This window comes from Mustela nigripes, chromosome 14 (assembly GCF_022355385.1).
Source record: "Mustela nigripes isolate SB6536 chromosome 14, MUSNIG.SB6536, whole genome shotgun sequence".
Taxonomy (NCBI): Eukaryota; Metazoa; Chordata; class Mammalia; order Carnivora; family Mustelidae; genus Mustela; species Mustela nigripes.
This window is the reverse complement of record NC_081570.1, coordinates 26115413-26128637: the sequence shown is the minus strand read 5'-3', so window position 1 is coordinate 26128637 and position 13225 is coordinate 26115413. Positions and strand designations below refer to the sequence as shown.

At 55.5% G+C, this 13225-nt stretch overlaps 2 protein-coding genes across 4 annotated transcripts; both read right to left on the bottom strand.

Annotated features, from left to right (window-relative positions):
• Positions 1-1791: 1791 nt before the first annotated feature.
• GJB4 (gap junction protein beta 4) lies at positions 1792-5707 on the bottom strand. 2 transcript variants are annotated; one of them, XM_059377197.1, is made up of 3 exons: positions 5606-5707; positions 4518-4619; positions 1792-4234 (listed from the first exon to the last, which is right to left on the bottom strand). In XM_059377197.1, the coding sequence occupies exon 3, from the start codon at positions 4146-4148 to the stop codon at positions 3348-3350; it is 801 nt and encodes a 266-aa protein (XP_059233180.1). In that variant the 5' UTR covers positions 4149-4234; positions 4518-4619; positions 5606-5707; the 3' UTR covers positions 1792-3347. The 2 variants fall into 2 exon arrangements, with proteins under 2 accessions (XP_059233180.1, XP_059233179.1); XM_059377196.1 differs by having other exon boundaries at positions 4518-4566.
• An 830-nt stretch (positions 5708-6537) lies between these two features.
• GJB5 (gap junction protein beta 5) lies at positions 6538-10253 on the bottom strand. 2 transcript variants are annotated; one of them, XM_059376268.1, is made up of 2 exons: positions 10118-10253; positions 6538-8034 (listed from the first exon to the last, which is right to left on the bottom strand). In XM_059376268.1, the coding sequence occupies exon 2, from the start codon at positions 8005-8007 to the stop codon at positions 7186-7188; it is 822 nt and encodes a 273-aa protein (XP_059232251.1). In that variant the 5' UTR covers positions 8008-8034; positions 10118-10253; the 3' UTR covers positions 6538-7185. The 2 variants fall into 2 exon arrangements, with proteins under 2 accessions (XP_059232251.1, XP_059232250.1); XM_059376267.1 differs by having other exon boundaries at positions 6539-8031.
• Between the last annotated feature and the right edge of the window lie 2972 nt (positions 10254-13225).

Genomic DNA, 13225 nt, shown 5'->3' with positions numbered 1-13225 from the left:
GAAGTCCCAGGTGTGGTCCTGTGAGTGGGTAGCTAAATGCAGAGGAGGAGGAGGTCACGAGAGACACAGAGGGCATGGCACGAAAAGGATGGAGTGACGCCCAGATGGTTCCAGCCGCCCTGGGATGTGAGAGTATACCCCAAGACCCTGACTCCTCGAGTCCTTCATGAGTGGAGGAGCAATGAGGGGGCAGCCATGGGGGTGGGGTAGAAGGTGGAGGGGCAGATGGCAGGGGCCCAGCTGAGTGAAGAGATTTCAAGAAAGGTGGGAAAGTCTGAGAGTGGTAGTGACTGGGGTGGGGGGGTTCTATTTATATATATATTTATTTATTTGACAGACAGAAATCACAAGTAGGCAGAGAGGCAGGCAGAGAGAGAGGGGGAGGCAGGCTCCCTGCTGAGCAGAGAGCTCGATGCGGGGCTCGATCCCAGGACCCTGAGATCATGACCTGAGCTGAAGGCAGAGGCTTTAACCCACTGAGCCACCCAGGCGCCCCTAGGGGTGGGGGGTTCTTGAGAGAGTGGGTGAGACTGAGGATGAAAATGCCCTGGCGGATGTGTTTCTAGAGGATTCTTCCAGCTTCTCTGAGGCCTTGGGCTGCTCAGATGGTGTTCGGTTCTGTATGGCTCACTGGCTCAGGACTTGGGACCTCTGGGAGCAGATCCCATGAAGAGGGCTGCCACAGGAGTCAGGTCTCCGGATGCCCTCCCCCGATGCTGGCCCCGAGGCGGACACTGAGATGGGGACTCTGGTATCCCACAGGGAGTGGGCTATGCCTGGTTTGCTGGCTAGCATTTGGCTGTTGTTTGGGTCTGAGTGGTTCTGAACCAATTGAGAGCACCAGCCTATGTTCTAGGATTGGGTGGTCACAGCTCTGGTCTGGATTGGAGGTAGAGCTACCCTTATTTCCTGGGATCAGGAGTTCAGTAGATGGTATTGGTGCCGTGCCCACATCCCCATTAGCTGGGGACACCCATTCCCTAGCTGCTGTGAATATAGGATGCTCATGGCTTATGGCTGCCCCTGGAGATTTGACCTTGATTAAATGGGAGTCACCTACCCCTTCCTGTCAGCCCTTCTGCCCACGGGCTGGACTCAAGCCAACGACTGACTGATACGGGAGTTCAATGCCTGGTGCCCTCTCCTCCAGCGGGAACAACTCAGTGGCAGCATGTATGGTCGGAAGGCCCATCACTGCACAGGGGTAAAGGCTAAATACCCCTGAGCCCATACCCAGCTCAGTCTCTTCCCTTGCCTGCTTCCCTTACTCCTTCATCCTCAGGCACATGAATTCCTGCCATCGGCTCTGCTTTCAGGGACCCTGACCTAAGACGAAGTGACTGCTGATCTTGTCCCATGATTCGGGGAGGGGGAGGCAGAGAGGCTCTCTATAGACCCCAGCCCCCTGTAGACTCAGCCCATCTGCATGGGCGTGGAAGTCCCCCTCCCCCCTACTCTAGGCCAATTTACTCAACCATAAATGAAATGGTTAGGCTAGATTTAGTTAAAACATCAACAATGATGGAACTTACAAATCCACAAGAGGACGACTTATCTGCACTCTCTGGCCAAGGTGTAGTGAAGGATTCAGGTAAACAAGACAAGTCCCTTCCCCGAGCAGCTCATAGCCCATTTACTCATTTACCAAATGAGTAATTTATTTATGTACCAAATAAATAATAATAAATTAAAATTTATTTTAATTTAATTTAAAATTTAATTGTTTAAATAATTTAAAAATAAAAATTTACCAAATAAATTTACCAAATGAATAATTTATTAAAGGTAGCTGGGGACCTGGGTGAGTCAGCGTCCTGCTCATGAAGGGCTCACAGACTGATGGGGAGAACGGCCCAAGAACAAGCTAGACTTAAGTGTTCGGACCTTGAGATCTGAGGAAGGGTCCCAGAGGAGGAAGGAAGGGCATTCCCGGTGTCTGGAACACATATCTGAAGGCCCCAGGCGTGAGGCAGCTTGATATCTGGTTGGGGACCTGTAAGCCATTTGGTATTATTGGCGAGGACAAGGAGGGAGGAAGCAGGGGTGACCTCGGGGAGGTCAGCAGGGACCAGGTGGAGGGGCAGTGGGGGACAGTGGTGGGCGTGGAAGTTTCTGAAGCAGAAGAAACGCCGCAGTCCGGTGCGTGTGTAGAAAGCCTCCCTGTCCCAGCGGTGGAAGAGAGGCGGGAGAGGGGGGGCTGACTCCGGAGTTTAGGGTTGGAATTGGGGGGATGTGATACTGCACTGGGTCGTGCGCCATGAGAGGCTGGCATGAGGGTGTCAGGATAGCTCCCGGCTCGGACAGCTGGGTGGCTGGCAAGCCATCCAGGGTGCGGGGTGGGTGATGCATGAGGAGGGTCCTTGCGGTCCCTTTGGGAGCTGCTGACTGGAGGAGACCTGGGGGCCTCCTGGAGGGTTGATCCCTGGGCAGATGGTGGGAGGCTCTGGGGCTCAGAGGCAGGTCTGGGTTGGAGGTGCGGCTCTGGTGGGGGTGGAGGTGGGAAGATGAGGGTATGCGAGTCTGGGGAAGAGAAGGGAAATGCCTCAGATCTGAGGCTGTGGGAGGGACCTTTAGCTCGGATGCTCTCGGTAGGTTTCTGGCTTGTGGGGTTAACCCCGTGGGGCACCCTGGCAGACTCCCCATCCTGGGCTTGCTCTCAACACCATTGTACCCCTTCTAGGCCTTCCCTTCCCCCCCTCAGAGGAGACTCGCTTCCCTGAGACTCATGCTGGACAGGGTGAGGGAGGCTGGAATGGCGGAGGCAGGGGCCTCCTGAACCACAGGCGTTCACTGGAGAACAGATCTGTGCTGGGCCCAGAGTCTCCTGCGGTCCCACTCCTCCTGCCTTGGCTAGCGGCTTGCAGAGTCCAGAGGCCCCTGGAGTGGCCTCTCCATATTCCCACGGTGTCGTGGGGGTGCCCTTTTTGTGGTGTATGTTGTGGTGTGTGTGTGTGTGTGTGTGTGTGTGTGTGAGATGGATGAGCTTGGATCTGAGGTCCCGGGGCTCAGGTGCCCACTGAGTGGTTGTGGCCTCCTTACTGAGGTCTGTGCCGAACCCCCCGATGCTTCTAGCCGCCATGCCCCACCCAGGCTATAAAATACTGGGAAAATCACATTTATTAATGTTTTTCACACACCCCATTGCCTTATACAAAATTCCCACCAGCTGTCAACCTCCCTCCCCTGGGACTCAGGACACAGGGACCAAACTGCTCTCCAGGGGCGGGCTTCCCGAGCCCCGCAACCATCTTCCTCCCTCGCGCTGCGGCCGAAAAGATGCCACTGCCCTGGTGTTGCCTTAGGGAACAGCCTACAGCCCCAGTGGTCCTCGCCACTGCCCTCACAGGTCATGGAAACCCACCTGCCTCCATTGTGGCTGACCCAGCCTTCATTAGGACAGAGTTCCCATCTTGGGGGTGCTCTCCCTGGGAGAGGATGTACGGGGGGCAGGTGTCAGGCAGGTGATCCCGGTGCCGAGACCGCTTGCTCCTTGGGCTGAAGGTCTCCAGGCACCTCTTGCCCACCAGGTAAGTGACCTCACTGAGGTTAAGCAGGATGCAGATGACAGCGGTGGCCACCATGAAGTAGGTGAAGACCTTCTTCTCGGTGGGCCGGGAGATGTAGCAGTCCACCGTGTGGGGGCAAGGGGACTCAGAGCAGGCCACCACGCGCGGCATGTCGTAATCCTCATAGAGGCGGTGGAAGAGGTAGAGGAACCCGGCGTCGACGGCCGCCTTGAAGAGGAGACTCAGCAGGTAGGTCCACCAGAGCCCACCCCGCTTCTTGCTTGGGTTGTCGTACAGGGACGGGGCGTTGGGCCCGTGCTTCAGGCGGTGGCGGCGCTCACGCTCCTGGCGGTAGGCCACGTGCATGACCACGAGCAGCGAGGGGCAGGTGACCAGGATGAGCTGCAGGGCCCAGAGGCGCACGTGGGACACGGGGAAGAACTCGTCGTAGCAGACGTTGGGGCAGCCCGGCTGCTTGGTATTGCAGACGAAGTCCTTCTGCTCGTCGTCCCACACCTCCTCGGCCGCCACCACGTACACCAGCACGCGGAAGATGAACACCACCGACAGCCAGATGCGGCCCAGCGCCGTGGAGTACTTGTTGACCCCGCTCAGGAGGCCCTGCAGGGACGCCCAGTTCATGACGACTGTGTCCTTGCTTCCTCACGGGGACCGTCTGCAGCGGGGAGCACCCACTCGGGGCGTGGGGGCCACGAGGCCGGGAGAGCCTGGAAGTGGGTGTCCTTTGTTAAAGGTGCAATTGGCAAAGCCCTTTCACCAACCCTCTGTCATCACGTCCTCACTTGCCATGACTTGGTGGGGTCGGGATGGCTCTTATCCCCATCTCACAGGGGAGGAAGCTAAGGCCCAGCGAGGCACCCAAGCTAGGCTCCCAGCTGGAAGTGGCAGGGCTGGCCTCGAACCCCCACCTTCCAGTTCTAAAACCAGGGACGAGTTTATTCTATAAAGTCATAGATAAACGTGAAGGGTAATCATCTCACATGCACATACCTGCCAACTTCTTCGACCCCAGGTTTCAGCCCTGTAGATCACACGGCTTCTACAGAAACAGGATGAAGACGGTATGGATTGGGTGACTTCCAGCTGCCAGGACTGGACAGGGTCAGGAGGGGAGGGTGGTGTGTCTTTATCTTCCTGCAACTTCTATGGAGTGCCAACGGGAGCCCGGCCCTGTGCTGGGCGTGTTGCTATTGGCCTCTTTGGTGGCCCCCTGAGTGATAGCCGTCCTCCCCTCACACCTCACCTAGCGAGAGGCCCAGGACAACCCCAGCCCCGACATTTCCTCCCAGACTAAGCAAGCTCTTTGGAACCCTGGGGTTTGGCATTCCCCCCCCACCCCTCCCCCACCCAGTGCCGACTGTCCTGACCACACTGGGTTTCTCTGGAATTCCAACCATTTCAGCTTTAGGGAGGGACTGGGGAAGGGAAGGAGGCAGGATTCTGGATTCTGGTTCGGTCCTCCCCCCATCCCTTACTTCTCCCAGGAACACCCTCCTTCTGTGCTAGCCAGCTCCCCCATTACTCCCGGTCAGGCCCCTCTCCAGGTGCTCTCAGTTCTCCACACCCCCTTATCTGGAGCGCCATCAGGTTCCATCCTGGCCCGTACCCCTCCCCTGTCCTGACTCAGACCTCAGGATCTTCAGAGCTTGTGACCCTGGGACATTTTCCGAGGACCCTTCTCTGTGGAATCGATCACAGTACTCAGATGGTCTGTTTCCCTGCCTCCAGGCCAGACCATCAGTGCCTGGAGGACAGGCTTCTACAGCTCATGCATCTGTTTCCCTAGCACTCAGCACCTGGCCAGGCCCGGTGAACACATGGATAGACGTTTGCTGAACTGAAACCCCCTCTTTCAGACCCCTACCTCCTTGTCTCTTCTCTGGTTCTCTATCTTCCCTTTGGACTGACAGGACATCCCTCCCCCTCCTTGGGGTTCCTTGGGGTTTCTCCAGGGATCGTCTATCCCCCTCCCCCCCCTTCTCCTCCCCGGAGCCCAGGCTTCAGCCCGTGTTCTGGGGATCCTCAGCCCATCCGGTCCCTGCTTCCCAGCCCGGTCTGCTGCCCAATTTGGGCCTCACCTTTCTCCGGTCTAGCAGCGACTCTCCGGTCCCTGGGCTTGTCTGTCTGCCTGAGGGCCTCCCGGAGGCAGCTTTTGTTCCTCACTCCTGTGCTGGGTGGAGCTTTCTGAGCCAATGAGCCAAGGGAGAGTGAGCGGGTGGGCAGGCAGGCGGACTTCCCCGGGCACATATTCAGAGCAAACACCTGCGGCTCTCTCCCCTGGCCCACGCCTTCTTTCCAGCCTCGATGGGCATGGCTGGGTCTGGCTCCCTGGGCTGGCAGGTATATGGGTGAAGCTGTCTTTGGGGGGAGCAGTGCAGGAGGGTATCCTTATGACAGGGTCCGGGTCAGCACCAGTGGTCCCTATCTGTTGCCCCACCCCCTTCCCATTACCTTATTGTCCCTGGTCTCTCTGTCCCCAGTCCTCTCTCCTGCCCTTTGCTCTGGAAGCACGGTCCAGAGAAGCTGCCATCCACGGAGAGGGGCAACCTTGATCCAGCCCAGGATCACATCCCACCCTGGCGGGGACATTTCCGGAGGCTAGAGCTTGGGCTGCTGGTGAGCTGTGGAGGGGATGGGAGGAGCTGATCATGGTTCTTTTAGAGGAGGACACCTGCTGCCCTGGCAGAGATGAAGAATGCAGGTGGGCAGCAGGAAGTGTCCCAGGTGGTGTGGGTCCAGTGGAGGTCCGTCCTCTATGGGCCTCTGGGGAAGCCTTCTGGGAAAGTCAGGATACTTCCCAGTGGGGGTTGCAGAGGGGCCTTGGGCCTGCATCCCAGCTGTCCTGGTGGCTGGGATAGTGAGGGTTAACGAGCAGCCAGGGAGGGGCTCCTCTGCTTCATTTCCCACAAGCATTTATTGAGCACTTCCTAATACCAATGATTAACATTTATGTGGCCTTTTACAGCTGGCTTACCCCATCCATAGCCATGAACTCATCCATTCCCCCCCCCACCCCAGGCTCCGTATTATTAACCCATTTTGGAGAGGAGCTGAAGTCCCTTTCCCAGAGTCCCAGTGGAGCATGGGTTCGAACTCAAGTGTTCTGACTCAAAAGTTCATGAACTTTCCATGGCAACACACAGCTTCCCACAGGCCAAGCCCCATTATATTTTCAGATAGTCCTCGGACCTCAATTTGCAACTGGGATAAAGGGTTGTTTAGAGCATGAGCAGGTGGCATGACCCCCAGGAGTTCTGGGGACACTTTGCTGGGGGAAGGAATGGCCCCTCACAAGGCCGGGTCAGGTTCAGCCTTTTGCAGGGACACAGAGGTTGAGCAGTGACCTGAGAAGGGTCACAAAGGCCAAAGGACTGAATGGCACCTTGAATCAAGTGGATGAGTTGACTTTTATTAAGCCTTGACCGTCCCCTGCCCCGCCCCCCCAATGTACTTGCACATCCGTTTTCTAAAGAAACCGCTTCTCATAGCAACACCCTGTGACGTGGGCTTCACTTCCGTCTTACATAAAAGGAAATGCAGGTTCAACTCAGAGGGGTCACTGGCCCAAGGCCCCACAGCTGGGGCAGGTGCTGGACCCTCCCTGCTGTCTGCCCCCAAGGCTGCACTGTGGGAGATGCCGGGTTTGATGAGGCGGCTCTCACAGGATGGTCTTGGTCACGTGGTCTCGAGGGAGATCTGGTAAGAGAGGAGGGTGAGCATCCGAGCCCAGAAAGATGAGGTCACCTGAGAGGAGGTCGTCCCCCTTGCAGGAAGAGGTGGCACCATCCGGGCAATGGCCCATGCCTGGCGCCCTGGCTCTCCTCGCCGCCAAGCCCTCGCGGCACCTCTTGCTCACCAGGTAGACCAGCTCTACGAGGTTGAGCAGGATGCAAATGGCGGCTGTGGCCACCATGAAGAGAGTGAAGATGTTCTTCTCTGAGGGCTTGGAGATGAAGCAGTCCACTGTGTTGGGACACGGAGCTATATGGCACTTGACCACATGAGGAAGGGTATATCTGGGGTAGAATGAGTGGAACACATAGAGGAAGGCGGTGTCCACGGCGGCCTTGAACACCAGGCTGCAGACATACGTCCACCAGAGCCCACCCTGCTTCTTGCCGGGGTGCAGGTAGAGGCGCCCGCCGTCCTCCCCCACCGCTTCTCGGTGCTTCTTCTCCCGAGCCTCTCGGTAGGCCACGTGCATGACCACGAGCAGCGAGGGGCAGGTGACCAGGATAAGTTGCAGGGCCCAGAGGCGCACGTGGGACACGGGGAAGAACTCATCAAAGCAGACATTGGAGCATCCCGGCTGCTTGGTGTTGCAGTCAAAATCCTTGTGGTCATCGCTCCACACCCGCTCAGCCGTCACCAGGTACACCAGCACGCGGAAGATGAAGACCAGAGACAGCCAGATGCGCCCAAAGGCAGTGGAGTACTTGTTGACCCCACTCAGGAGCCCTTCGAAGATCCCCCAGTTCATAGTGGACCCAGGCGTTGGCCGCTCCTGCTGGGAAATAATGATTTCTCACATTTATTGAATACTGACTCTGAGCACCTTATGGAAATATATTATCTGTACTCAATTCCCACAGTCACAGAGGAGCTAGATTCTATTGTTGTCCCCATTTTACAGATGGAGGAAACGGAGGTGCAGGGGGCTATGAAGGTTGCACAACTACTAAAGGCAGAGCTGGGGTCAGAACCCAGGTAATTAAATCCAGAATCCATAAAAGTGGGGGAAGGTGGGTTCAGGGAGCTACTCTTTTCTCCCGGGGCTGAGGCTCTGGTCTTGTGGTCCTGCAGCGTGAAAGCTTGAGTTATGGGACATTCTGCCCTCTCCCTCTGTTCCAACTCTGGTCCTTCTCCTTAGGGGGCAGAGCCTTAGGAAGACTTCTCTCCTTTTGAGCCCCTCTCCTCTTAGCCTCTCCTAAGGGGAACCTGCTCCTTGCCCTTTACTTGGCTTAGGGGGTTTGGTGGGAGAGACTGCAGGAAATTTGTCCCCAAACTCCCATCTGGTCTAACACTCTGTAAATACTCAGGCAATGTCTTGCTCACGTGCAGGTCACTTGAAGCAAGGCCAGTGGCAACCCTGCTGAAAAATAAAGTAGGGGACAATTGTTCTCTTTCTCCAATAATGTTCCCAGAGTAGCCTGGTGTTCTGGGGATTCCTAAACTGGTGTTCCGTGGAACCCTGCCCATAGTTTGGTAACTGGAACAGTGAAAGAAAGGATTCTGCGTTCAAGAAAGGTAGGCAAACGTAGGTTTAGCAAAGTTATACTTGATCTTAGCCAAAAGGGCCGAGAAGCGATCAGCAAAGTTAAATAGGGCCCTTACTTGACCAAGCGAATACATTGACAGACACTTGAATCCCCAAAAGGGAAGGAATATGGAGCATTGCCTGAACTACTTTAAACAAAACCTTTTTTTTTTTTTTTTTTTTTAAATCATGGTATGGAATAGTCTTGTCTCAACTGCAAAATGGGAAATGCTGCTCTGGTCAGTTTTGCTGTTGAGTTCGGCGGGATGAACACAGGTATCAGATCTACCTCCATTTACGAAATGTGACTGCCTCTCAGGACCAGACTTTCACTTCCTGTCTTGGAATTCTGCCTGGTTCCTGGTGGGGCGGGGCTGGGTCTGGGCGGGGGGGTCCCCCGAGACCAAGGCACTGTGGTTTCACCTGCTGGCCTCCCCTGGGACTTCAGGGGGACTGCACAGCCTCTTGCTCTGAGGGGTTCCTGATGCCCTTCGCAGGGCACGTGTAGGCATTGGTCACTGTGCGGTCCTGATGGCCTGTGGAATCTGCTGCGGATGGGCCAACACTTATGGGTTAGTCACACCGCTCCAGGCACTGTTCTCAGCACTTTGTGTGAACCAGTACAGCAACTCTATGAAAGGGTATGATATTTTTTTTATTCCCAATTTCCAGATGAGGAAAGTGGAGCACAGAGAGGTTAATTAATTTGCTCATAGTTGCTCAGCTGGGAAGCAGCAGAGCCGGGATTTGAACCTCACTTTGGGCCTGTGCCCCTTTGCTTAAGTTTCAGGAAGCTGCTTGCCCATCTGGTCTGTGCCCACCCTCTCCTCCGCCAGGTGGGTGCCAGGGAAGGGAGGCTGGAAGTGTCTCGCTCTCACCCTATCTCTCCTCTGCTCTGTCTATACCACCTACTGCTTGGTTGTGAGTCATGGGCTTGCCTTTGCTCAGGCCCGCCCAGTGTGGGCGGAACTCCTGGCAGCTCTCCTGGGAGCAGCCTGGGAGACTCCAGCCCTTAGTCCCCAGAGCTTTTGGCCCATCCCACCTGGGGTGTGGTGGGTGGGACTCTGCAGGCCCAGACAGCGCGCTGCCTCCCTTGCTCATTCAGCTGCTGGCACCCCTGTGAGCCCCTCTCCCACTCCGTCCCTGGTTCCCACCTCTTCTGAGCTGGGGAGAGCAGGAAGAACGCAGGGCAGAGGAGGGAAGAACCCTCCATTCCTGTCCCATCAGAACCCAGGATGGTAGCTCTGTCCAGACCCCCCCTCTCGCCTTGCCACTGGAGAAGTCTCCCTCTGCCCCATATGCCAAGGGTCCATATGGACACAAGTGACCTTACCTGGGGGGCTACTCCTCAGGGCTCTCTGTGTACTGGCTCCTGGCCGCTGGAAATCGGACTCTGCAGGCAACTGGAACTCATGTCAGAAGGAGGGAGGGTGTTTGGGGCAGCACATTCTGGGACAGAGCCTGTGGAGTCAGCAGGCAGCTGGGTGTGCCGCTGGCCGAGGAGGAGGGCTCGCTGCGCCTGCCACTGCCATTGGCTGGGCCCCAGCCTCCCCAGACTGCCTCTGAGGAGGCCCAGACACTGAAGGGTTCATGGTTCACTCTTCCTGGGGCGCTGAGTCCAGAGTCCAGGCATCCTGTGAGGGGAGAAAAGTAGGTCCGTTCTGAGCCCCTGCTTGTCCTCTCATCTCTGGCCTTGTGTGGGAGGAGCTGATGTCTGTCCTGCTTTCTCAGCCTTCTCCAAAACGTCTGCATGCTCCTTCTTGGGACTCTAGGGGCTGCTCTCTGGCCTTCCATTCTTCTGGCTTCAGTTATTTTCCCGAAACGCCATGACTTGCAAACTCTGTCTCCAGCCCATATGCATTTGCCCCATCCACTGCCTACCCTTGGATACCCTTCCCTTGCCTTTCTCAGCACCTGGTACTCCTCCAAGAAGCCTTCCCTGACTGCTGTTCCACGTGGCTTAGAGCTTCCATGGCCTTGAACTTCCCCATCATTGTGACTATATTGGAATACTTGGTCTTAACTGAGCTCATTCCAAGTAGGACCTATCTGTTGCATAAACAAATCAATCCACACCAAAAGGGACTAGTGAGCAGGGCATAAGGCAGACCAGCCCCTGGCCCCCAGGAAATCACCCACCTGGCTTTGGTGGCCTGCTGAGAAGTCTAGTACCAGCTGTACAGAGCCTCTCACGATGGCCGAAGGGGCATGGAGCAGGTTTCTGGGCCCAGGCTGCCTTCCCCCACCATCCCGTGGCTGCTGGACTCCAGCTCAGTATTTGTACCCTTATGCTGGGGACATGAGGGATTGTGCAGAGAGCCACCCCTTCCCCAAAAGAGACACATACATGGACCCCTCCATCCTCAACACCACACAAAATAACCCTTGTTCTCAATTCAAGAATCATTGCCTAGACACTGCTGTGTTCCAGGTATTATGTTTGGTACAAGGCTACTCAGATAAAGAAAGGATCTGGAGAGCCTGGGCAGGCACACAGATGGGGGCCCGGAGATACCCTGGTGTCAGAACGGCCTCTAGGGTGAGCCCCAGCAGGAAGTGCTTGGGAAAACAGACAAGTCCTGTCCAGAGCTGGGGCCTCCATGTCTGATGGGGGAGGCATTTCAGGGAACTGTTGTAAGGCAGGGGATCTCTGCCTCTGGACCCCCACCCTGCATTGGGAATCTCATACCTCTGGATTTGAATCTCACCTCTGGTACTTTGAGATCTGGGCAATTTCCCTCTCCTCCAAAGTACAGTGAGACATTTTGTGCCCCTGAGGCGGCACGGGGGATGGGGGACACGGAATATGCATGATGCTGCCCAGTGACCGAGCACAGCCTGTGGGGCCCGAATCCCACTTCTGCCTCTTCCTTGCCATGTGATGCCTCCGTTTCTTATCTGCAGAGTGGGACAGTAACATTGCCTCCCTGGTAGGGCTGCAGTGCTGGTTAACCCAGCTCAAAGAGGTACAGCTCTAGAACAGAGCCTGGCAAGAAGGAAGCCCTTTTTATGATTACCTCTGATATGTGGGAACTGAACTGCCCCCCTCCCACCATGCCTGGCACGTGGTGGGCATTCACAGAAAGTGACGTCCTCTCTTTTCCTTATTCCTAGGCCTTTTCTCTCTGAGAAGGAGGGAAGGCAGAGAAGGGAGGAGGAGGCAGACATACTCGCTAGGGAAAGTCTCCTGTGGGTGAGTGTTGACTTTGGTTTGGAGAGGCAAAACGCAGACCAGACAGTGACTGTCAGAGGGGTAGGCAGGGGGCACAGGGGGCACCCCTACAGAGCTTCTCATCAGTGCAGAGACACAGCCTTTTATCCTAATGAGCTTCTAAGATGTCCTTTATCATCAGATCACACAGAGTCAGAATTCAAAGGACTGTGTGTCCAGGAGCCACAGAAACCACCTATCCCTAGCAAGCACGATGCAACCCCACATGTACACACCCGTCCACGGGCCACACCTTCTAGACACAGTGTTGTGTGCGTGGGACAATGCTTTGTTTTATTCACTGCTATACTCCTGGCACCGGGATGGTGCTTGGAAACGAGTGAGGCTGCATTTATGTTTGCTGAACCAATGATGTTGGAAACACATCATTGGTTCAGCAAACATAATGATGACAAATAAATAAACAAATCTCAAAAAGCACAGGAAAGGGGGGAACGCTTGGATGGATTAGGTCCAACATTGGGAGAGGTGCTATAAGCGACATCCAACAAAGAAGGGAGTGTCAAATTCCGTCAAAGGGAGATCCGGACAAGGTAAGTTGGTTCTTGAAGGATGTATAGGAGTTCACCAAGAAATGCTGAGGAGGAGAGGCCTCTGAAGAAGAGAGCTGCAGAGGAGCTCTGTGAAAGACAATGGAAGGGACCCCTGGGTGGCTTAGTCTGTTAAGCATCTGCCTTTGGCTCAGGTCATGATCCCAGAGTCCTGGGATTGAATCCCACATCTAGATCCCTGGTCAGAGGGGAGCCTGCTCCCCTCCTTCTGCCTGCCACTCCCCCTGCTTGTGCTCTCTCTCTCTCTGTCTCTCTCTCACACATAAATAAATGAAAAAATTTTTTAAAAAGAAACTTAATGGAAGAGGGGCACCTTGCTGGATCTGTTGACTAAACATCTGACTCTTGTTTCCATTCAGGTCATGATCTCAGGATTGTAGGATTGAGCCCTGAGCTGGGCTCCATGCTCAGCTGGGAGTCTGCTTGGAGAGTCTTTCTCTCTCTATCCCTGCCCCTCCTCCCCAAATAAATAAACAAATCTTATAAAGAAAGACAATGGAAGAGCTTTAGAGAGCAGACTGAGTGGGGGCGGTGGGGGCACCAGAAGGTGTCTGGAAGCTTGGCAAGGATAGCCTGGACCATAAAAGACTGAGAACCCTGTGCTAAGGAGTTTGGCTGTGTCTTGTGTGCAGAGAGAGGAGTGAGGGAAGGAAGGAAG

Excerpts from the sequence above, each read along its gene's own strand:
- GJB4 (XM_059377197.1), bottom strand. The coding sequence starts at position 4,148 with ATGAACTGGGCGTCCCTGCAGGGCCTCCTGAGCGGGGTCAACAAGTAC.
- GJB5 (XM_059376268.1), bottom strand. The coding sequence starts at position 8,007 with ATGAACTGGGGGATCTTCGAAGGGCTCCTGAGTGGGGTCAACAAGTAC.